At 44.2% G+C, this 22,056-nt stretch overlaps 1 protein-coding gene across 2 annotated transcripts in view; it reads left to right on the top strand.

The window, feature by feature from the left end:
* The window catches only part of PDLIM1 (PDZ and LIM domain 1), a 49,615-nt gene that overhangs the window by 7,668 nt on the left and 19,891 nt on the right, over positions 1–22,056 (top strand). The window contains exons 2-4 of one of the 2 annotated variants that reach the window (XR_014825565.1): positions 10,077–10,228; positions 12,713–12,797; positions 17,612–20,566. Coding sequence is in view for 1 of the 2 variants with exons in the window: in NM_001315778.1 (NP_001302707.1) it covers positions 10,077–10,228; positions 12,713–12,797; positions 17,612–17,811 (437 nt within the window). In the remaining variant the exon portion in view is untranslated. 2 annotated transcript variants of the gene reach the window in all.

Below are 22,056 nucleotides of genomic sequence, written 5' to 3'. Positions count from 1 at the left end.
GAGGTTGGTGATAGGGAGGAGCGTGAGGGGGCTTTGGAAGTCATGAAATGTTCTTTTTATTTGGCACAGACTCCATGGGTGCTCTTTGAGTATCCGTCTAGCTGTTTTTTTTTTTTTTTTTTTTTATGATTCATGTACTTTTCTCTATTCGTGTTACACCTCATTTAAAAAGCTTGCATAAAAACCCTTTTGCTTGTTATAAAAGATCAAATCATATAAAAATGTGGACAGCCCAAGGTGAAAGCCTTCACCACGCCTTTCTCTAGTCTTACCTCCCAGAGGTAAACACTGTTAACAGTTTGCTGCAAAAATTACTGGATTTTTTTCCCATTCATGTGGCTTTTTTTTTTATTTTTTAAACTTGCAGCTTGTGAAAGTTCCCTGGGTCCAGGGATCAAACCTGCACCACTGCAGTGACAGATCCCTAACCTGCTGCACCACAGAAGAATTCCTCATTCACATAGCATTTTAAAAATCAAATTACCATGTCATGGTGAACTACGTAGATGTCATTGCTTTGTACTTTTCTGCCTTAATTTTTTTTTTTTTTTTTTTTTTTGCTTTTTAGGGCCATACCCACAGCATATGGAAGTTCCCAGGCTAGGGGTCAAATGGGAGCTACAGCTGCTGGCCTACACCACAGACACAGCAACGCCAAATCCAAGCTGTATCTGCATCCTACACCTCCGCTCATGGTGGGCAATGCCGGATCCTTAACCCACCGAGGAAGACCAGGGATCAAACCCATGTCCTCATGGATGCTAGTTGGGTCTGTTGCCACTGAGCCACAACAGGAACTCCTGTACTTTCTGCTTTATTTTTAATCCAGCAAGTCAAGAATTAAAGCCATCTTGGTGTGGTGGGAAAATGAAGTCTTGAAGCCTGATCTGAGTTCAAACCTTATCTTGTCTGTGTATTAGCTGTATGACTTTGCGCAAGGTTAGCCCCTGAAACCTTAGTGCCCTCATTTGTAAAGTGATAATAGTAGTACTTGTCTTTTAAAGTTGTGGTACAGATGAGGATGATGTATAGAGAGAGTGTAGCGCTATGGCTAACACATAGAAGGTGTGGAGATACAGCGGTACTGTTAAAAAAATACTAATGGTAGCTGCTGTGTATTGTGTGCTAATTATGGGCCAGCCATTGTTCTAAACCCTTTACAAATGTGATCTCATTTAATCCTCCCAACAATGAATGAGGTTGATACTATTAGAAGTTTCATTTATTAAATGAAGAAACTCAGACATAGAGTAACTACACAAGGTTATGTTTAGTGAAGGGTTAGGCTTTGGGTTATGGGTGGTTGTTATTGGGACTGTTTAAAAGCCCATGGGGTTCAGAGGGACTTGTATGGGACTTTTGAGAGACCGATGACTTCTTGATCAATTAGGTTATTCTACTTTGCTATATGTTTTTGAATTATATTCCTAAGAAATGACAGTTGGTCTTTGAGACTAAGAGGGCAAAAAGTCTCTTTGATGGGCCACCCCTTAGCATTAACAGCTTCTGTTTGCACCGAGTGTGAAGTGAAGCTGGATCAAGGCACAGCTCAGCTACAAGTACCTCAATTACTTTATTGCCTCATTTTCTTGAGAAAATGGTTATAGAGTAACCAAGAACATTTTGAAACATTCTGGGGGTTTTCAGGCCAACTTGCATAGGCTCATACATCTTATGTGGCTATGATGTGGTTTCAAAGCCTGTGCCATAGCCTGGGCCCACAAACAAATTGAGTCAGAAGTCTGACTAAGGAGAGTTCAAATTCCACATCTAAATGGCATACTGCGGGGCTGGGCTCTGCTTTGTCACCCAGCCCAGAGTCTTTTAAATTTATACCTGAATACTTTTGACACAGCCAGTAGTTCAGAGGAGGTTGTCCCTAAAGGTGGATGGCACTGAGATTGAACTTGAATGCCAAATTTCTTTATCCCAGTCTGATTTTGTGTGATGTTAGAAGTGCTAAACTATCATTATTTCATGTTTAATTAATATATCCAACTTGTAAAATGGATTTAAGGTGATTTGCAATAGCAAAATACATAACTACAAAATTTCAAGCACAAGAACATGCATCAGAAGACTTAACAAAAGGGATTTCCTGTCATGGCGTAGCAGAAACGAATCTGACTAGGAACCATGAGGTTACAGGTTCGATCCCCGGCCTTGCCCAGCGGGTTAAAGATCCGTGAGCTGTGGTGTAGGTCTCAGATGCGGCTTGGATCCTGCGTTGCTCTGGCTATGGCATAGGCCGGTGGCTACAGCTCTGATTAGCCTTCTAGCCTGGGGGTGCATATGCCTGGGGGTCCATATGCTGTGGGTGCAGCCCTAAAAAGACAAAAAAAAAAAAGAGAAGACTTAACAAAAGATTGGAACAGAGAGGAAAAAAGGATGTGCCAGGACCTTTAAATCAGGTGGTTTCTGTAATTGCACACTACATTTAGCTGTGAGTTTTCTGGCCGAAGTAAAATAAAAACCATGTTGAGTTATTTAGATATCTGGAATAAAATTGCTTCCATTTATATGGCATCTTCAAGGATGCTGACCAACAGTATAGGGGGCTTAAAAAAATTTTTTTTTTAACCATTTTGGTAAGAGATAGAAAAGTACTATTCTAGTTGGTGTTTCTTTTAAGGGAGTTCTATGTACCTTAGCAAGAGTGTAAGCCTTGAAGTTGTTTTTGAGGTGCTGAGATTTTAGGGTTTAAGTATTTTTGTTTACTTGATAACTTTGTTCAAGGAGAGTGCTTCGGGGGAAAGGACCATCATCTTCCTGGAGGTTTCCAAACCTAGCAAGTAAGCATTGGAATTTTCTGGGAAGCTTTACAAAGGTACAGATTCCTTGGTCCCACTATGTAGACCCTCTCAGTAGATCTGAAGTAGGGCTAGAGGTCTGTTTATTTTTAAAATCCAAGGGGCTCTGTTGATTACCTTAGTTGGGAACCACTGGCTCATCGTTGCAAATGTCAGTTTCCTCCTGAGTTGCTGGTGAGCTGGGCCAATTTCTGGCCTGAAGTTTAGATGCCATTTCCAAGGGTTAACAGTGTTCCCTAAACATTCAAGAAATGGACAGGTATTTCTGTTCACAGGTAAGTCAGAGAACCTTTCCCTGAGACGAAAAAAAAAAAAAAAAAAAAAAAACCCAACAACTCTGAGTCAGAACTGTTTAAACTATGTGACAAGTATTTGGTTAAAATCCCCATCTCTGTCAAAAGAGTGGCAGTACAGTTTGTCATCCAGACTGGAACACTGTTGAGAATGAAATGGGAAAAGAGGTTTCTGTCCTGGGCCAACCTGGTTGTCTTGTAGAACTAGCCATAAAACATTTCTATGTGTAATCTTACTTCATGTAACTTTTACTTATTTATTTTAATTTTTTTGTCTTTTTAGGGCTGTATACGCAGCATATGGAAGTTCCCAGCCTAGGGGTTGAATCGGAGCTGCAGCTGTGTAGGATCCAAGCCTCGTCTGCAACCTGCACCACAGCTCACAGCAACGCTGGATCCTTAATCCACTGAGCAAGACCAGGGATCAAACCCACATCCTCATGGATGGTAGTTGGGTTTGTTACCATTGGGCCCCAGTGGGAACTCCTTATATAACGTTTAAACTAAGCCAGTGGTCACAAGCACATTTTTCATGAAGGTTAGGAGGCAGCATACAAGAGTTTTGACTTGAGGGTGAGGTAGTGGAAGAACTAAATGAATAGCTACAAGAATGATGATAAATGACAGCTGGTCCCAGGTTTCTGTGTGGGGGGCCGTGAAGTGTGGTGAGAGCTGTGACTAAGTGGAGAGTGTGCCTCAGCTAAAGGGAGCAGAGCAATTAAATTTTCTTTTTTTCTTTTTTTGCTTTTTAGGGCTGCATCTGTGGCATATGCAGATGCCCAGGCTAGAGGTCCAATCGGAGCTATAGGCCGCTGGCCTACACCACAACCACAGCAACATGGGATCCAAGCTGTGTCTGCGACCTGCACCACAGCTTACGGCAATGCCAGATCCTTAACCCACTGTGCAAGGTCAGGGATCAAACCCGAGTCCTCATGGATACTAGTCGGGTTCGTTAACTGCTGAGCCACAGCGGGAATTCCACAATTTAAATTTTGAAAAGCCAAGATGGTAGGTTAGATTCATTTCATTGGCCTCCAGCTTTCAATCTTGAGCCTAAGGAGTTAAAAAGACTCCATTTAGCTGTCATTGGAACATGTACTTTTAAGTGGAAGTGCCTTCTGATCAGTCCTCTAGGGTAAGCTGGCCTCACAGTGGCTGGCCTGGAAGCTGAATGGTTGATCTCCTTGAATGCATCTACTTCTCTCAACTGCCCTGAGAATATGTCTGTCAAATACAGTCATCTTAGCCTCAGCAGACCTAAGGCTCAGCGGTTAATTCTTGGCAGTAACTGGGCAGTTGAGTCAGAGGCTATGTTTAAATCCCTTGTTGTTCCCCCATTGTTTTCCAGATAAAGTACAATCTTGTTAGAAAAAAAAAACAACACAGAACTCTTACAGCCTGGTTTGTGTTTATATCTCCCGACTCATCCCCTTCCTCTGCCTTCACTTCCTGTGTTTTCTCCATGCCAGTCCACATGCTGTTCCTATAAGTCAGCAGGCTCTTTCCTGCCTCCTGTAGTACCTTTGCACAGTTTTAAACAACACCTCCTCCAAGGAGTCTTCCCTGATTCCACCTTTAGGCTCCTATTACCTCTTTACTAGTTTCTAGCACGGCACTCCGCAGCTGTGGTACGTACCTGTCTGCCCCAGGAGGTGGTGAGCTTGCCGGTGTGCCCTGCCTACACCATCTCATGTAATCCTCACAGCAGTCATCTGATGCCAGGGCTGTTATCATCACTGTTTCATAGATGAGCAGAGCGAGGCACACAGAGGTGAAATATCCCGCTTAAGAATGAATCCTTCACTCACGAGCACCAGAGACAGGTGCTTGAACCCTGGCCATCTGACATCAGAGACCACATCTTAATCAGTAAGCTACACTCTTTCAGAGTATGCTTAAGGAATGTCTGATGAATGAATGAATGAATGAGAGGAAGAAGGAGGTACAGAGGAGGGATAAAACAGACCCATGCCTTAATACGGAGAAGGCACGTTATCTCTTCATTTGTTGTAGCCTGTGGGTATGCATTCAGTTCTATTTAACAGCAATATTCAGTTATTTAGCTGTAAATCGAAGAACATAGGGGAGCAACTTCATAGTCCTGTTCTGTATCATTTAGAAGTGAAATTCTCTGACCTTCTTATGTGCTCACGAGTCTGGCAGCAATGCACAGACTTTAAAGATGCATTAGGGGAGTTCCCACTGTGGCTCAGCAGGTTAAGAACCCGACCACTATCCATGAGGTTGCAGGTTCAATCCCTGGCCTTGCTCAGTGGTTCCGGCATTGCCGTGAGCTGTGGTGTAGGTGGCAGATGCAGCTCAGATCCTGTGTTGCTGTGGTTGTGGTATAGGCCAGCAGCTACAGCTGCAATTCGACCCCTAGCCTGGGAACTTTCATATGCTGCATCTGTGGCCCTGAAAAAAAAGATTCATTAGGAACTTGTAGTACAGGTTGGAGGTACAGATTGGCCTCTGAGCAAATGTCTGCCTGGGGCGGGGGCAAAGAATGAGGGAGACATGGGTGAATTCAGCAGAAAATGGCAGATTGTTTATTCCTGGAGATTGCGCCTAACCCCATTTATTTCCCACGCAGAGAGAGTTGTGTGATCAAGTTGTATGGTCTCTGGGAAAGAAATCTGAAAGAGGGTTTTTGAGGATGTCCATTGAGTTAATGGTCCTCTTACTTGGGTGAGAGTATAGGATTTCAGCTGACTCCATCATGAGCTGGTTCTTATGGAATTTGATGGTTGGGAGGAAATTAGAACAGACCGTGTGGTATACCAGCCACTCACCAGCTGTGTAACCTCAGGCAAACTACTTAACCCCTGTTGCTCCATTTCCTCATCTGTGATGATGCAAATAATGTTGGCTACCTGATAGCATCGCAAGAGAATTGGTCCATTAACCCTTGCCAAACACTTAACCTGTGTTGACACATAATTAACTCTCATTAACTGATGGATATTGGTATGATTATGAATGAATAGTTAGTGTGCAGTAAGGATTGCAGTCCTCCATCCAAGATGGGAGCTAACCAGAGTTAGAGACAGGCCTTCTCCTGAGGTCTTTTCAGTTCTGATTTGAGTATTTCATTAGGGGGGTTGTTACTTGGCCCTGGCTCAGTGCAGAGCAATGGAGGTGGGTGTCTGGTGGATGGTGGGGGGGCCCCCAGGCCTTGGTAGGAGTTTGTGACACTCCAGTTCCCTGTGTTGAAGGCCACAGCAGATGAGTCTCCTCAATTCTGGATTTCTCTTTGGCTTTGACAGTGGGCCTTGGAGTAAAGCAGAAAGGGAATGGAATTTGGAACACGGAGATCTGGTTTCAAGTTTAAGCTCCAACCTTTAGCTGTGTCAACTTGAATCCGTCACAACTTTTTTTGAGTCTCAATGTCTTCACCTGTAAAATTATCTTACATGTTGATGATGAGCTCATCATTATTATTATCTCAAATAGGAGATGGTATGTGAAAGAACTTTGTAAAAGGCAAATCTCATAATTTGTTGAAAATCATTTTTCCCCCAGAAATAGATAGCTCTTAAAAGAATGTGGACTCAATCTACTTACCTGTGATTCTGTCCAAGTCCCATCTACTGATGCTGTCTTGTAACTTTTTGAGATTTCCTTTGGCTTCCCATTACTTTGGCTTAAAAGAAAAAATCACACCAAAAAATGGGATGGCTGGGCTTTGATTACTCAGACACAGGGCTCTTAAGACTGGTTCTAGCTTGTCCAGGATCTGTCGGGATTAGCAGAAATGCCTCGCCTCTAAGACAGTTTGAACCAAATGTTGGAAATTCCAGAGTTCTTAGCAGCGGAGCATATGAAAGTAAAAAGAAACTTCTATTTCTACTTTCTCAAGCTGTTTGCAGCCCCTCCCCTTGCCCCCCACCTCATCATTTTAGTTTTGTGAGTGGTCTCATTCATTCCAGGATAGTGATGCTGGGGAAAATGATTGATTCCTTTTGGAGAAGTCATTTTTTAAAAGCATATGAAATGAAGCAGCGTGATTATGTAGTTTACAATGCTGTCTATTTTGAATTCAGGCATTCACTGGACAGATATTTTTTTGAACACCTACTATGTGCTAGTCATTGTGGGAAGCACTGGGGATACCACAGTGCAAAAAGGCAGACAAACTCCTGCTCTCACACATCTTATTGTTTAGTAGGCTCTCAAGCATTAAACGAATCCACAAAATAGATTTACAAACCTAATGTGACAAATGCCATGAAGAAGAGAGTGTAGGAAAGGGGTGATGGGGATCTATTTTCGATTAGAGCTCCGGAATGGCCTCTGTGAGAAGAGTCATTTAGGCCTAGAGGTTAATTAGGGTGCGGCTACAGCAAGTACTAAGGCCCTGAGGTGGGAAGAAGGAAGGAAGGCCCCTGTAAGTTAGGACTTTGAGGGGGGATGATCCTTAGGGACCTCAACACTAATTTTTTTGTTGTTGTTGTTGTGTTTTTTTTTTTTTTTGTCTTTTCTTGAGCTGCTCCCGGGGCACATGGAGGTTCCTAGGCTAGGGGTCGAATCAGAGTTGTAGCCACCGGCCTAAGCCAGAGCCACAGCAATGCGGGATCTGAGCCGCATCTGCGACCTACACCACAGCTCACGGCAACGCCAGATCCTTAACCTATTGAGCAAGGCCAGGGATCGAACCGGCAATCTCATGGTTCCTAGTCAGATTCTTACCCTGCGCCATGACGGGAACTCCACAACAGTGATTTTGGATTTTATCCACAGGGCCTTCACTTTAATGCTGTGAGAGTTGATCATGATAAATGAGTTCAATCAGGCCACTTTCTCTAGAGATAAAATTTGCCAACCCAGAACCATAGCTTTTCCCAAATAAACTGATGCTTAGGGCCATTTTTAAAACAAGGGGTCTGTGTTGTTTTGGAAAAAGCGAAATATACATGAAGTCACACCAGCTCAGTCTCCTTAGGAGGATGGGCAGAAAATGAGAGGAATTTGTTTTTACTGCATGTCCTGGGTGACTCAGAGCCAACTCCCCAAAGTTGACAGAGAGGAGAGTGGCCTACACTTGCCTGTATAAAATGTCTTTTCCCAGTGGCTGCGTGAGAAGAAGGTCTGAACCTTGGATTGGAGGCTTTCGTTTTCTAAAGGCCAGATCTCTGGTAAACAGATGATGGGAAAGCCAGAAAGGAAGGTTAAGAGGTCAAGGTCCCTGCGCTGGTTTCCACATCCTGTTACATTCCGGGAGAGTTTTGCCTGATAAAGTCATAGCATGTCTGAACCGGAAGGAATCTCAAGGAGCAAGTCATCCACCCCTTATTTTGTGGGATCAGGGTGCTGATGGTTGGGGAGGGGGGGGATGGACCATGACCATAGCATCGCACCAGCCACCTCAGAAGGGTCAGTGTTTTCCGTTTGGCGAGGGCTGATTGGAAACTGGCTGCTGAAAACTGCGTCAGGTATGGAGGCTCAGGACATGAGTCTTGTGTCCTGGTTTGATACCTTGAAGGGCCTCTTACCTGGGGTTCAGCCTTAAGGAGACCCCCGAGTGTTCACAAGATTTTCCTCACTGGGCTTCTGGGAGTCAAGGACCTTCTCCCAGGTGAGGCCAGAACCCTGTGGGTGCTGGGAGTCTGCATGTGTTATCACCACTCTGCTCCCGGGGTGGTGGGGAGGGGAATGCGGGGGGTTCTTGGACTTGCTGTCAAGGAAGATCTTTTAATGTCAGAATCATGGACTGACCCTGGGATGAGAGTCCTAGTTGTAGTGTATCTTGGTTTAAGAAAATAACTGGTAGTAAAAAAAAAAATGTCTCTGAGGTTAGAACTACTCCAAAATGAGTTTGTCTGTATTCGCTTGAAAAAATAGTTGTACATCTTTGCATGAGGTATGATATTTATTCAGGTCGAATGGAATGCTCAGGAGGCAGATGGATTTGGTGACCTATTGCGGTCATTGGCTGGCTTCCCCCAGGCATTGGTGGCCCAACAGATTTGGAATCACTGGCTTTAGAAGCATTGACGTGTAGAAAATCAGCCACCTGTAGGGCCTGACCTTAATAGCCAACTTCCTGGATTAGAGGAAATGAACCAGTATCCTATCATATTTTAAAATATTTTGGAGTTTCCTTTGTGGCTCAGTGGAAACGAACCCAATGAGGATTTGGGTTCGATCCCCTGGCCTTGCTCAGTGGGTTAAGGATCTGACATTGCTATGAGCTGTGGTATAGGTTGCAGATGCGACTCAGGTCTGGCGTTGCTCTGGCTGTGGCGTAGACTGGCAGCTGTAGCTCTGATTTGACCCCTGGCCTAGGAACTTCCATATGCCAAAATCAATATATATGTGTGTATATATATATATATATATATATATATATATATATATATATATATTGTTTTTTTCAGTTACAAGGTAATTCAAGCTCATTGCAAAACCCAAAACACTACAGAAATGTAAAACTGAACAGTTTGGTGTGCAGTGTTTCAATTTTTTTGTGTGCGTAAATAACATTAATTGTTAACATTTTTATAGAAATAGGATTTTTGTACATAATATTCTCCAGGTTATGTGTGTATATGTGTGCGTGTGTGTGTGTGTGTGTTTAATTTGTGACTTATTTTAGGTCCTGGCTCTGTATTATACTAGTTGGCTGACTAGTAATACAGCAGTGTACTAGCTGGGTGATCCCAGGTAAGTCACAAATCTTTCTAAACCTCAGTTTCCTGATCTCTAACATGGGGGCTGATATGTGCCTTCTTTTCTCACAAGATCATTGTCGGGAAGCACCGAGATGGTACATAGAAAGGGACTCTTTGTAAACCATAATATTTTACTTAACCATAAGGATTGTTACTCTTAAAACAATAATTGGGATTTCAGCCCTCTTTCCTTTTTAAATGCCTTGATCCATATCAGTGAATCCTTAAGCTGGTGGTAACTTACCCAGTGGTTTCTTTAGAGACAAATAGTGACTATCCTGCTCTCTCCTTTTTTCCAGGTCACTCCCGGGAGCAAGGCTGCGATAGCTAACTTATGTATTGGAGATGTAATCACAGCCATTGACGGGGAAAATACTAGCAACATGACCCACTTGGAAGCTCAGAACAAAATCAAGGGCTGCACAGACAACATGACTCTCACGGTAGCCAGGTGAGGCCCGTGGAAATGCTCACTCATTTCTGGTTGACTGGAAGCTGCTCGTGGGCAGACCTGTCTCCCCGATTTCAGAATCCCCTGCACCCACTGACTCAGTGCTACATCTACTGTAGGCAGGCGGCAGGGTCTGGCAGTGGGAATTTCAGCTTGCTCATCTTCCTCTTTGATGTTCACAGTGCTTCTCACAGTGTGGGCAGCTTTCCCTCAGATATTTGAATTTTCACTTGATCTAACACAACTGACCAAAATTTGGAAGAAGTGAAATCAGTTACCACAGTTACATACTGTCAGGTATAATGAAGTGAAACATTCTTCCTGGAAACAGTGGAGAATCTACTTAGGATGCTGCTCCTGCCACATTGCACTGAGCCATGGGTGCTGCACCAGGAGTTTACAGTAACAGAGAAAGACTTTAGCACGTTAGATAAAGTGCCTCGTGTAAGTTAAAAGTTCAAGAAAGGAGAGCTGGGGCAGTTCCTATGCCTCAGTGGTTAACAAATCTGACTAGCATCCATGAGGATGCAGGTTCGATTCCTGGCCTTGTTCAGTGGGTTAAGGATCTGGCGTTGTCGTGAGCTGTGATGTAGATCGCAGATGCAGCTGGAATCCTGTGTTGCTGTGGCTGTGGTGAAGGCCTTAGCTACAGCTCCAATTCGACCACTAGCCTGGGAACTTCCATAATGCTGCAGGTGCAGCCCTAAAAAGCCAAAAAAAAAAAAAAAGAAAGGAGAGCTGGGGTGGATGTTCTCAACAGGTTGACAGATGAGGGGAACGCACTGGAAGTTGTCATTGCGGCAGAATTCCCATTTTTCTTCCATATTGTCTTGGAAGGGGCCCTGCAAAGGCATGGTGTTGGAAGTGATTTGGTTCAGCCTGTATGGCTCCCTCTTTCCTGTTAGGTCAAGTTCACATCCTTCTTTCTCATCTCCTATAATCTGTCTTTAATGTCTCCTTAACCTTAACTCACATGTTTCTTCATCATGATCCCTTTGCTCTCATTTGTGAAGTCGCTTATCACTTTCTTCTACCTCGTGCCCCGGGACTGGTAGGAGGACCAAGTGTGAGGCAGGATGTCAAAACATCTTGTACACTTCGGAGCCCTACCCTGTGGAGGTGCACCATGTTACTGCTAAACCCTCAAAAGCACATTTACCCCTCATGCTTGTGTCCATTTCTATCTCTGTCCAAATCCTCTCCTTTAACATTAATTCTTTCATAGTTTAATTGATTTTTGGGATCCATTTACCAGCAAGCTAAACAGCTCTATCTTTCCTATATCTGGCCCTGCGCTAAGCGTTCTGACAGTTCAAAGATAAGTACAAACATTATCTACTTGGACAAGTGAAAAATACACAATGTTCCCTGTTGGCCTAGCAGGTTAAGAATCTGGCACTGTCACTGGCTTGGGTTCCATCTTTGGCCCCGGGAACTTCTGCATGCCACAGGCATGGCCACAAAACAAAACCAAAAAAGATACACTAGTGGGAATTCCCATCATAGCTCAGCAGAAACGAATCTGACTAGCATCCATGAGGACACAGGTTCGATCCCTGGCCTTGTTCAGTTGGTTAAGGATCTGGTATTGCCATGAGCTATGCTGTAGGACGCAAACGCAGCTCGGATCCTGTGTAGCTGTGGCTGTGGTGTAGGCCTGCTGCTACAGCTCCCAATTTGCCCCCTAGCCTGGTAACTTCCATATGCCATGGGTGTGGCCCTAAAAAGACAAAAAAAAAAAAAAAAAAAAAGATACTCTCATGAAAACTGTGATGACATTGTGAGAGTTGCTGTGTGATTAGTACAAAGAAATTCTCCTCAGACAAGGAGGCATCATTTTATTTGGTCCAGACATGCTTCACAAACAAGTTGGTTATCTGTTTTGAATCCAGAATGGTGTCCAACTGGTATCCATGAGGATGAGGGTTCGATCCCTGGCCTCGCTCAGTGGGTTGGGGATCTGCCATGGCCATGAGCTGTGGTGTGGGTCACAGATGCTGCTCGGATCTCACATTGCTGTGGCTGTGGCTTAGACCAGCAGCTACAGCTCTGATTCGACCCCATAGTCTGGGAACTTCCATATGCCCTAAAAGAAAAAAAAAAAAAGAACAGTGGAGGAGATAGAGAAGAGCATTCCATTCTGAGCAGAGGGAGGGTGGTGTGAGGCCTGCTCAGGAGTGGCAGAGGCCAGTGTGGCTGGGGTCAGCGTCACAGAGCATGATGGGGGAGGGTGAGACCAGAAGAATTGCCAGCAGCTTGGGAATCCCTCAGGGCTGAGCGTGGGCAGTCATCAGACATGACATCATGAGGCTGATGCTTTTAAAAGTCGCACTGGTGGCAAAGTGGGAGGGGAAGGCGGGGGTGGGGGGCAGAGTGCTAGTTCAGAGGCCAGTATTCAGGGAAGAGAGGACACTTTCCCACAATTTTTAGGCTATATTATTTACTTAGCATGTATGAAACAACAGCTTTGTCAATCTGTTGCAGATCTGAACAGAAAATCTGGTCTCCTCTGGTGACAGAGGAAGGGAAACGTCACCCATACAAGATGAATTTAGCCTCTGAACCCCAAGTAAGTACTTGCTCACGGCGGCCTTTGCTCTCACCACTCAGAGTCTTTTCCGCTTTTGACACCGCTCAGCACACTCCCATTTTTCCTGCCCTGGAGGCTGGGGATAAGACGCAGCGAAGGCCCTCCACTGCCACTGCTGGGACCTGGCTCTTGTTCGCTTCTTCCCGTAAGGGAACTGTAGGAGGAAAGGGCTGGAAAACCCCAGGGTAGTGACACCAGGGCCTGGGCTGGACACAGCGGGTAGGAAGGGGATACGGGAAGCGGGTGGAAGCTTTCCTGTGCAGAGCAGGGTGGCAGGACCGCACAGCCAGAGAAAGGCACTGACTCAGCTCGTTATGGACGGCAGCCGTCAATGAATCATGCTGGGGATGCACAGAAGTTTGGATCCTGAGGCCTAGAGCTAGAGGAGCTGCAGGGACATTCTACTAGTAAACCTACTTCTCCAACCCGTTTCCCCCCCCTTACCTTCCTCCCGACCCAGTGCCCTACTCCCTGGTTTCCATGAGCCTTAGGACGGAAATCTCTCGTTTCCTTAAAGTAAGACCTTAAATTTTTTTTTTTTTTGGTCTTTTTAGGGCCTCACCCAAGGCAAATGGAGGTTCCCAGGCTAGGGGGCTAATTGGAACCATAGCCGCCAGCCTATGCCACACCCACAGCAATGCAGGATCCGAGCCTTGTCTGCAACCTACACCGCTGCTCATGGCAACACCAGATCCTTAACCCACTGTGCGAGGCCAGGGATCAAACCTGCGTCCTTATGGGTGCTATTTGGGTTGGTTAACCACTGAGCCAAGGCGGGGACTCCCGTGAGACCTTAAAATTACTAAAATGAAGCGGTATTGGAAAATGTGGTGGTCAATGCAGAATTTGTTGGCCAAATAGAGTTTCCTAGGATGAGAGATTGTCCTAAGCTTCCATATTTGTACATAATACTTAGACTATATGTGATTTTATTTCTTCTTTAACTACATCTTCTAAATTATCTACAGTGAATGAATATTCTTTAGAAATACAGGGGAAAATGTAAAGAATATTTAAAACATTGTGTAAAATTGCTCACACCTCATAATGCTACTTTTCACAAAGTATGGAATAAATTAGTAGATAAATTAATGCGTTATTAGATGTATGTTAGTAGATAGGTTGATAATGGCTTTTGAAAACTTAGATTGGTTTGTGAATCTTATACATTTGGCTCCAACTGAAGATTTGAACTTTAGGGGAGTTCCCGTCGTGGCACAGCAGAAACAAATCTGGCTAGTAACCATGAATTTGCAGGTTCAATCCCTGGCCTTGCTCAGTGGGTTAAGGATCTGATGTTGCTGTGAGCTGTGGTGTAGGTCACACGATGTGGCTCAGATCCTGAGTTGCTCTGGGGTGGCTGTAGCTCCAGTTTGACCCCTAGCCTGGGAACCTCCACGTGTCATGGGTGTGACCCTAAAAAAAAAGAACATTTGAACTTTAATTTTTTTTTTCTAAATTTGGGATATTTTAATTGTTATGGTGTACTGAGCTATAATCAAGAGATAACATATAGCTACTTACCTTTTACACATAAAACAAACTTGTGTGAAAGTGAACTCACTGGGTGAATTAATGTGGGTGATTTGAATGATTGTATATAAGTGATCTTCTTTCAGTTGGCTTTCATTAAAATGTCAGAAATGAAGTCACACAAAATTTTTCCCATTAATATAATAAAAATCCTACCTAAGAATCCTAAGACTCACTTTAAGGATCATTTTGCATCCGCCATTTCAAAACTGACTTGACTGTATTATTCTGTACAGTTCCTCTAAGGAAAGTTCATAAATATGGCATTCAATCTATAAATTGGCCGTTGTGCAACCTGATTTAAAACATGCCACAGTCAATTCCAATTTCCCAGGGAGTTTTCAATCACTTCATTAAATTTATTATAAATGTTAAGTTTTTTTTTTTTTTTTGTCTTTTTGCTATTTCTTTGGGCCGCACCCGCGGCATATGGAGGTTCCCAGGCTAGGGGTCTAATGGGAGCTGTCGCTGCCAGCCTACACCAGAGCCACAGCAACGGGGGTTCCAAGCCGCGTCTGTGACCTACACCACAGCTCACGGCAACGCCAGATCCTTAACCCACTGAGCAAGGGCAGGGACTGAACCTGCAACCTCATGGTTCCTAGTCGGATTCATTAACCACTGCGCCACGACGGGAACTCCCATTATAAATGTTAAGTTTTAATGTGTTAAGTGCTCATATGTTTTATGACTTGTAAGGAATGATTTTTGTTTTAATGTGGTCTCTAAAAAGTTTTCACTTCAGTAAGGCAATACTTACCTTACTTTGTCTATGTATTATACTTGAACTTTCATCTTAAACATATAATCTGAGTACCTATATTAATATTTTGAAGGCTGTTTCCTTCAGATTAAAAAAAAAAATCTCAAACACTAACGGCTAACTTAACTATAGTTTTCTTTTGATTCTTAGTAATTCTTTGTTCCTATGAAAAACTTCCCACCTCTCATTTTTCCAAAATCTTCAACTTCCAGTCATTCTAAAATAGAGGAATGAGTAAGAGCAGAGTTCATCTATAATTAAAGGATCTGTTCCTTCATGTAAGGCCAGCCAACACCCCAGCTTATCTGAGGTCAGTGTAGTTACACACCTAGTTTATATTTCCTCATTATTGAGTTTCCTTGGAGACTGATAAATACAAAGCCCAAACAATTACATCATCCCTTCCAAAAGACAGGCCCTGAGTTAACTGCCTGATTTCTGGACAGACCGGTATTCACATGGAATTAGAGATACCCCTTTTATGTACAAAACATATACATTTTTGGGAGATTCTCTATAAAAGTGAAGATCAGAATTTCCAACCTGCATTTTCTTTCTTTCTTTCTTTTCTTTCCTTTTTTTTTGCTTTTTTAGGGCCACACCCGTGGCATATGGAGGTTCCCAGGCTAGGGGTTGAATCAGAGCTATAGCTGCCGGCCTACGCCACAGCCATAGCAACACGGAATCCGAGCCATGTATGTGACCTACACCCCAACTCACGGCAATGCCGGATCCTAATCTGCTGAGCGAGGCCAGGGATCGAACCCTCAACCTCATGGTTCCTAGTCCAACCTGCATTTTCTGTTAACTTCCATTCTAACTGAAAATGAAGGGGATGGCACTCGTTGAATGTCTGCTGTGTGCCAGGCACTGTGCAGTGGTGAAGAGGGAGGTATAACTGGCCCAAAGCCGAACAGGAAGCGACAGGGAAAAAAATGAGCCAAGACAGAAACATAAGGGTTCTTCCCTGGTGCTCAGCCTCCTAAGTTGCTCCTAGGAATTGCTGTGGGGAAGGAGAGACGAGGAAAGAATTGTGATCCTGGCTGCCACTGTCATCTGTCCCACTGTGCTGCTGCATAGCAGTTATGGGGCCTGGGGTTCCAGGCCACCCCCTGAAAGTCTGCAGCTGTTCATAACCACTTATTATCCCTTGGGATAGTTATATTGTAAAACCTATTTAATCACTTTTTGATTACTGCTGAGGTTATTTTAACTAATTTTACTTCCCCTTTTGTGAACAAACTGTCCTAAGCTTTTGTTCCATGTGGACAAAATCATGTCAAGGTAATATAGTTAACCCTCAGTGTTTCCAACTTGTTGAAGAGGGAGCCTATCTGAATCCTTATAATCAAGTTTTCATGTTGTCTTTTAAGTCAGTGCACAGAGAATTAAGCTGGTGGTTTTCATCATTGTGTTTTCTAAGAAAGTATGAAAGAGAAAACAAAAAAAAAAAAGGAAGAGCAACAGAGGACAGGAACTCTTTGGGGGGCAGTTGTTTGGGACCTGGGTATTACCAAAAAAAAAAAAAAAAACAAAAAGAAAAGGTCAGTGTTCAGGAAGATTTCTGGGAAACCCAGAAAATAGGATGCACCTCAAGTTTAGGGGGCAGCACAGAGGATGCTCTTGCCTTGGAGCCAAGGGTAGATCCACAGTGGCTGAGCAGAGAACACCTTACTAACCAACTCATCAGAAAAGCCTTGATTAAAAAAAATAATAAAATGGGAACGTCAATTTAACAAGTTTTGAGGGGTGTTTATAAAGTAGCTCTGTGGTGATGTAATAATTATCCACCGACTCTAGGCAGTCCAGCTTGGAGGTAGAGGACACTTGCTCAAATTACACAAAGAGGGGAGTATAGGAGCCTCCCCTGGGCACTGCCCTGTAACAGGTATCCCCCAGCCTTCCATCTGATTAGCCTTGGCCTTCTCCCATTAAGAAACAACAGATCCATAATTCCCCTTAGCCCCCTCCTGCCAGAGGACAGAGGCTGCCTAGTCAGCAGCTGCCTCACTGGTGACACCACAGCCCTCTTATCTTACTTGTCTAAACCACTCTGTTCTGGGGAATTTATCTCCACCTTTTATCATCCTCTGCTTTGCACTGAAGGGATGCCGATTCCTCTCTTCCTGGTTCTTAATCCCTCTGGAATGTGCCCTGAAAGGGCGTTTTAGCTCTGACTTGCATCCTGACAGGCCAGGGCATCAAGGGGTATCCTGCCCAGGGGTACCCAGCGGGAGATCAGGCTCTTCTGGGCCTCAGAAAAGAATGAGAAGGCAGAGCTGGTGGGTGAACCCGAATGTGCCCGACTTGTGCAACATCCTGGGTCTTGCCCTGTGTCTGGCGGGTTGGTCAGAGCCCTTCTGCTAGAGCTGGGCCTTGAGCCAGGGCCAGTGATGGCCCATTGAAACACTTCTCCCTCTGGCACTCAGCTTGCAGCGTTCCTGGAGAGCTGCACGTCAGACTCCCCTTTGATTTTTCTTCTGATCTCTGCCTGCAGGAGGTCTTACACATAGGAAGCGCCCACAACCGGAGTGCCATGCCCTTTACCGCCTCACCTGCCTCCAGCGCTTCCCCCAGGATCATCACAAACCAGTACAACAACCCAGCTGGCCTCTACTCTTCTGAAAACATCTCCAGCTTCAACAGTGCCTTGGAGTCAAAGACGGCAGCCAGTGGGCAAGAGACGAATGGCCGAGCGTAAGTAGGCCCAGGCATTCTGCTCTGGCCAGTCCTGAACAGGCTCATTCAGGCAGCGGGGAGAAGGTTCAGCCACTAGCCCAGGGAGAAAGATGTCTACTTTAGCACAGTTCTTTCTGTGTCCATTTTCCTCATGTCCAAAAAGGGGCCAATACCACCTGCCTTGTAGGGTGGTTGTAAAATAAGAAGTAACCTGTAAAATGCCTAATGCTGTGTTTGGCTACACCGCAGCCACAGCCACACCAGATCTGAGCCGCATCTGCGGCCTACACCACAGCTTGTGGCAATGCCAGATCCTTGACCCGCTAAGTGAGGCCAGGGACCGAACCCACATCCTCATGGATACTAGTGGAGTTCATGACCCTTGAGCCACAACGGGAACTCCTGGGAAAAGTACTTCTGGATGAAGTTTTGATGAGGCAGAATTTGCTTTTTTCCCCCTTGGGGTGGCCCAGTAGAAATCATATAAAGAAGTCCATGAGGATAAAAATGTCTGTCCATCGGAAGAGGTTCAGATTTTAGGCGGAGACAGAGGTGGCCTTGCTCAGGGGAGAGGAGGGGCTGCAGGTGGACAGATCTAAGGAAGCATCTTGCTCAGGACTGGGGAGGCCTGTTCCCTTGGCCCCAGCTGCCTCTAAGTCTTCATCCAAAGAATCCTCTGGATCTTCCAGCAGAAGGGGCCCAGTGTCGGCTCCCTCCCAAACTCTTTGAAGATGAATCCAGAAACACTGGGAATCCTGCAGTCCATGGCAAAGAACTGGGCTTGAGTTTGGAGAGTTAGAGATGGGGTCAGTTCTCTGTGGTTAAAACTGGATGGAGTAGGTCACGAGTTGCCGTCTTATATACCCAAAGGTGGCAAGGGAGATACAGACTCAAGGACAGAGCTGAGTCCCAGCCAGGGGGAGCAGAGTGGCCCATGGCAGCTGGACAGTGCATGCCCATCCAGAGCGGGAGCCACTTGGCTCCAGCCAGTCACTATGTACAGGCCTAGGATTCCCAATTCTGATGATTAATTTCATCAAAACAGTCAGAAAGTCTCTCTTCATCTCCTGATTTTTAGGTGTTGGTGACATATTTATTGGAAAATACCATGTGGTACAAACTTGAATGATCTTGGAAAGTCCTGCTTGAAATCCTCAGTTCTTTGTTTATTTAAAAAAGTTTTTGTCTGTGCTTGTGACATGTGGCAGTTCCCAGGCCAGGAACCAAACCTGTGCCACAGCAGCAACCCTAGCTGCTGCAGTGACAATTCAGGATCCTTAACCCACTGTGCCACAACACTCTTTTTTTTTTTTTTTTTTTTTTAATGAAGTATAGTTGATTTACAATATTGCGTGAGTTTCAGTTATGCAGCAAAGTGATTCAGCTGTATTTAAAATTGTTTTTATATATAATGATTTTTATTTTTTTCAATTATAGCTGGTTTACAGTGTTCTGTTAGTTTTCTACTGTACAGCATGGTGACCGAGTTACACATACATGTATAGATTCTTTTTTCTCTCATTATCATGCTCTATCATAAGTGACTAGACATAGTTCCCAGTGCTACACAGCAGGACCTCATTGCTTATCCATTCCAAAGGCAGTAATCTGCATCTATTAACCCCAAGCTCCCAGTCCATCCTGCTGCCTCTCCCTCTCCCTTGGCAACCACAAGTCTACTCTCCAAGTCCATGAGTTTCTTTTCTGTGGAAAAGTTCGTTTGTGCCCTATATTAGATTCCAGATATAAGTGATATCATATGGTATTTGTCTTTCTCATTCTGACTTACTTCACTAAGTATGAGAGTCTCTAGTTCCATCCATGTTGCTGCAAATGGCATTACTTTGGTGTTTTTATGGCTGAGTAGTATGCCATTGTGTATATATACCACATCTTCCTAATCCAATTATCTGTTGATGCACATTTGAGTTGTTTCCATGTCTTGGCTATTGTGAATAGTGCCGCAAAGTGATTCAGTTGTATTTTTAAAATTTTTAAATATTTAAAATTTTTTTCAGATTCTTTTCCATTATAAGTTATTATAAGATATTGAATATAGCTTCCTGGGCTATACAGTAAAACTTTGTTGTTTATTTTTTTTTATTTTTGACTTTATTTTTTTTTTAATTATTATTGCCCCAATACAATTTTTTTTTCTACTGTACATCATGGTGACCCAGCTACACATACATATACACATTCTATTTTCACACATTATCATGCTCCATCATAAGTGACCAGACGTAGTTCCCAGTGGTTTATCTATTTTATATAGAGTGATGTGTATCTGTTAATCTTATACTCCTAATTTATCTCTCACCTCCCTTTCTCCTTTGGTAATCATAAATTTATTTTCTGTGTCTGTGAGTCTGTTTCTGTTTTCTAAGTAGATTCATTTGTATGATTTTTTAGATTCCACATGTAAGTGATGTCTATTTGTCTTTTTCTGTCTGACTTATTTCACTTACATCACTATATTCTCTAGATCCATCCATGTTGGTACATGCCCAGAAGTGGGATGGCTGGGTCACTTGGTAGCTCTAGTTTTAGTTTTTTAAGGAACCTCCATACTGTTCTCCTTAGTGGCTGCACCATTTTACATTCCCACCAGCAGTGTAGGAGGGTTCCTTTTTCTCCACACCCTCTCCAGCATTTATTACCTGTAGGTTTTTTGATGTTGGCCATTCTGACTGGTGTGAGGGGGTACCTCATTGTAGTTTGGTTTGCATTTGTCTAACAATTAGCAATGATGAGTGTCTTTTTTCAGGGGCCCGTTGGCCATTTGTATGTCACCTTTGGAGAAAGGTCTCTTTTGGTCTTCTACCCATTTTTTGATTGATTTGTTTGTTTGTTTGATATTGAGTTGTATGAGCTGTTTGTATATTTTGGAAAGTAATCCCTTGTTGGTTATATCATTTGCAAATATTCTCTCAGTCCATAGGTTGTCTTTTTGTTTTCTTTATGGTTGGAATCCTTGGTTCTTGGATTAGCTCTGAAAGCAGTTTTGCTGTTGAATTTCTCCCCAGTTTATTTATTTATTTATTTAGCCTTTTTTTTTTTGCTGCACCCACAACATATGGAAGTTCCCAGGCTAGGGGTCAAAATCAGAGCAACAGCTGCCGGCCTGCACCACAGCTATAGCAACGCAGGATCCAAGGCGTGTCTTCGACCTACACCACAGCTCACAGCAACACCAGATCCCTGACCCACTGAGCAAGGCCAGGGATTGAACCCACATCATCATGGATGCTAGTCAGATTTGTTTCTGCTGCACCACAATGGGACTCTGTCTCCCCGGTTTATTTTTAAGAAGAATCTGCCCAGCTGTTAAGGCGATTAAATGGCAAACCCTTTGCTTCAGATGCAGGTTAGGACAGATTAAGGCACAAGAGGTTCTAAACTACTTAAATGTTGGAAAGAGCTATGTGGAGACCCTCTGGAAGCTTCTTTGGCCATGCTGTGCTTCTGGACCTTCTCCCCTGAAAAAGAGACAGATGTTCTTGGGCACCCATGGCATGCGGGTCCCCATGCCCAGCACTGAAAGGGCTCTGTGATTTCCTTTTAAGCTTCTCGGGGCCTAGCAGGGGAAGCTTTTTGCCATGTGACTTTGGCTTTGGTTGCTGGCATTTACTGTAGTAACGGAGGCAGTGTGGCTGCTAATGCTGCTTCTTCCTCTGGTTCTGAGCCCTGCAGGGCCCTGGTGGCTTATGATGATGATAACGTTCAGGGTAACTGTGGGGGCCTTCGAGGGGCCTGAGAAGGAGCACCATGCTGGGCCCTGAAGGGACGCTCTCTCTCAAGGCAGCTTGGTGGGGAGTCAAGTGGTAGAAACACCAAGAGCCGTGATCCCCGTCCTTTGCAGCTTTGGTGCTGAAGGAGGCTGAGAACGTGCCTCTCTTTAACTGTCCCAGAGTGGAATGTTCCATGATCTGGATTTAATAACCCAGGAAATGACACATCCTTAATTGAGAGAGCTGCTATGCATTGGGAGAAATATGTGCCTGGAAAGTATTTTTAGTATGGCCTTGGCTATTATTCCTTCATTAATGTCTTCTTTCTTCTCATGTTCCCCGCCTGCTCCCTTCCTCCCTCCCATCCGAAACAATTAAGTCCGAACTATCTGGACCCTGTGCAAGCCTTTCCTCCAGCCCCTGTCCCCTCTTGTTGCAGACTTTTTGGCTACCGCAGCTTCTGAGTCTTTATCAAAAGTCTCCTTCCAGATTTTCTCAGCAGAGGGGGCCCAGCTTCTGTTCCATCCCAGAT

This window comes from Sus scrofa, chromosome 14 (assembly GCF_054392235.1).
Source record: "Sus scrofa isolate SSC_HxYL_T2T_F1_AM1 chromosome 14, Sscrofa_HxYL_maternal_Yorkshire_Landrace_v2.0, whole genome shotgun sequence".
NCBI lineage: Eukaryota > Metazoa > Chordata > Mammalia > Artiodactyla > Suidae > Sus > Sus scrofa.
Note: the sequence above shows the minus strand (reverse complement) of the source record. Positions and strands in the feature narration are given on the sequence as shown.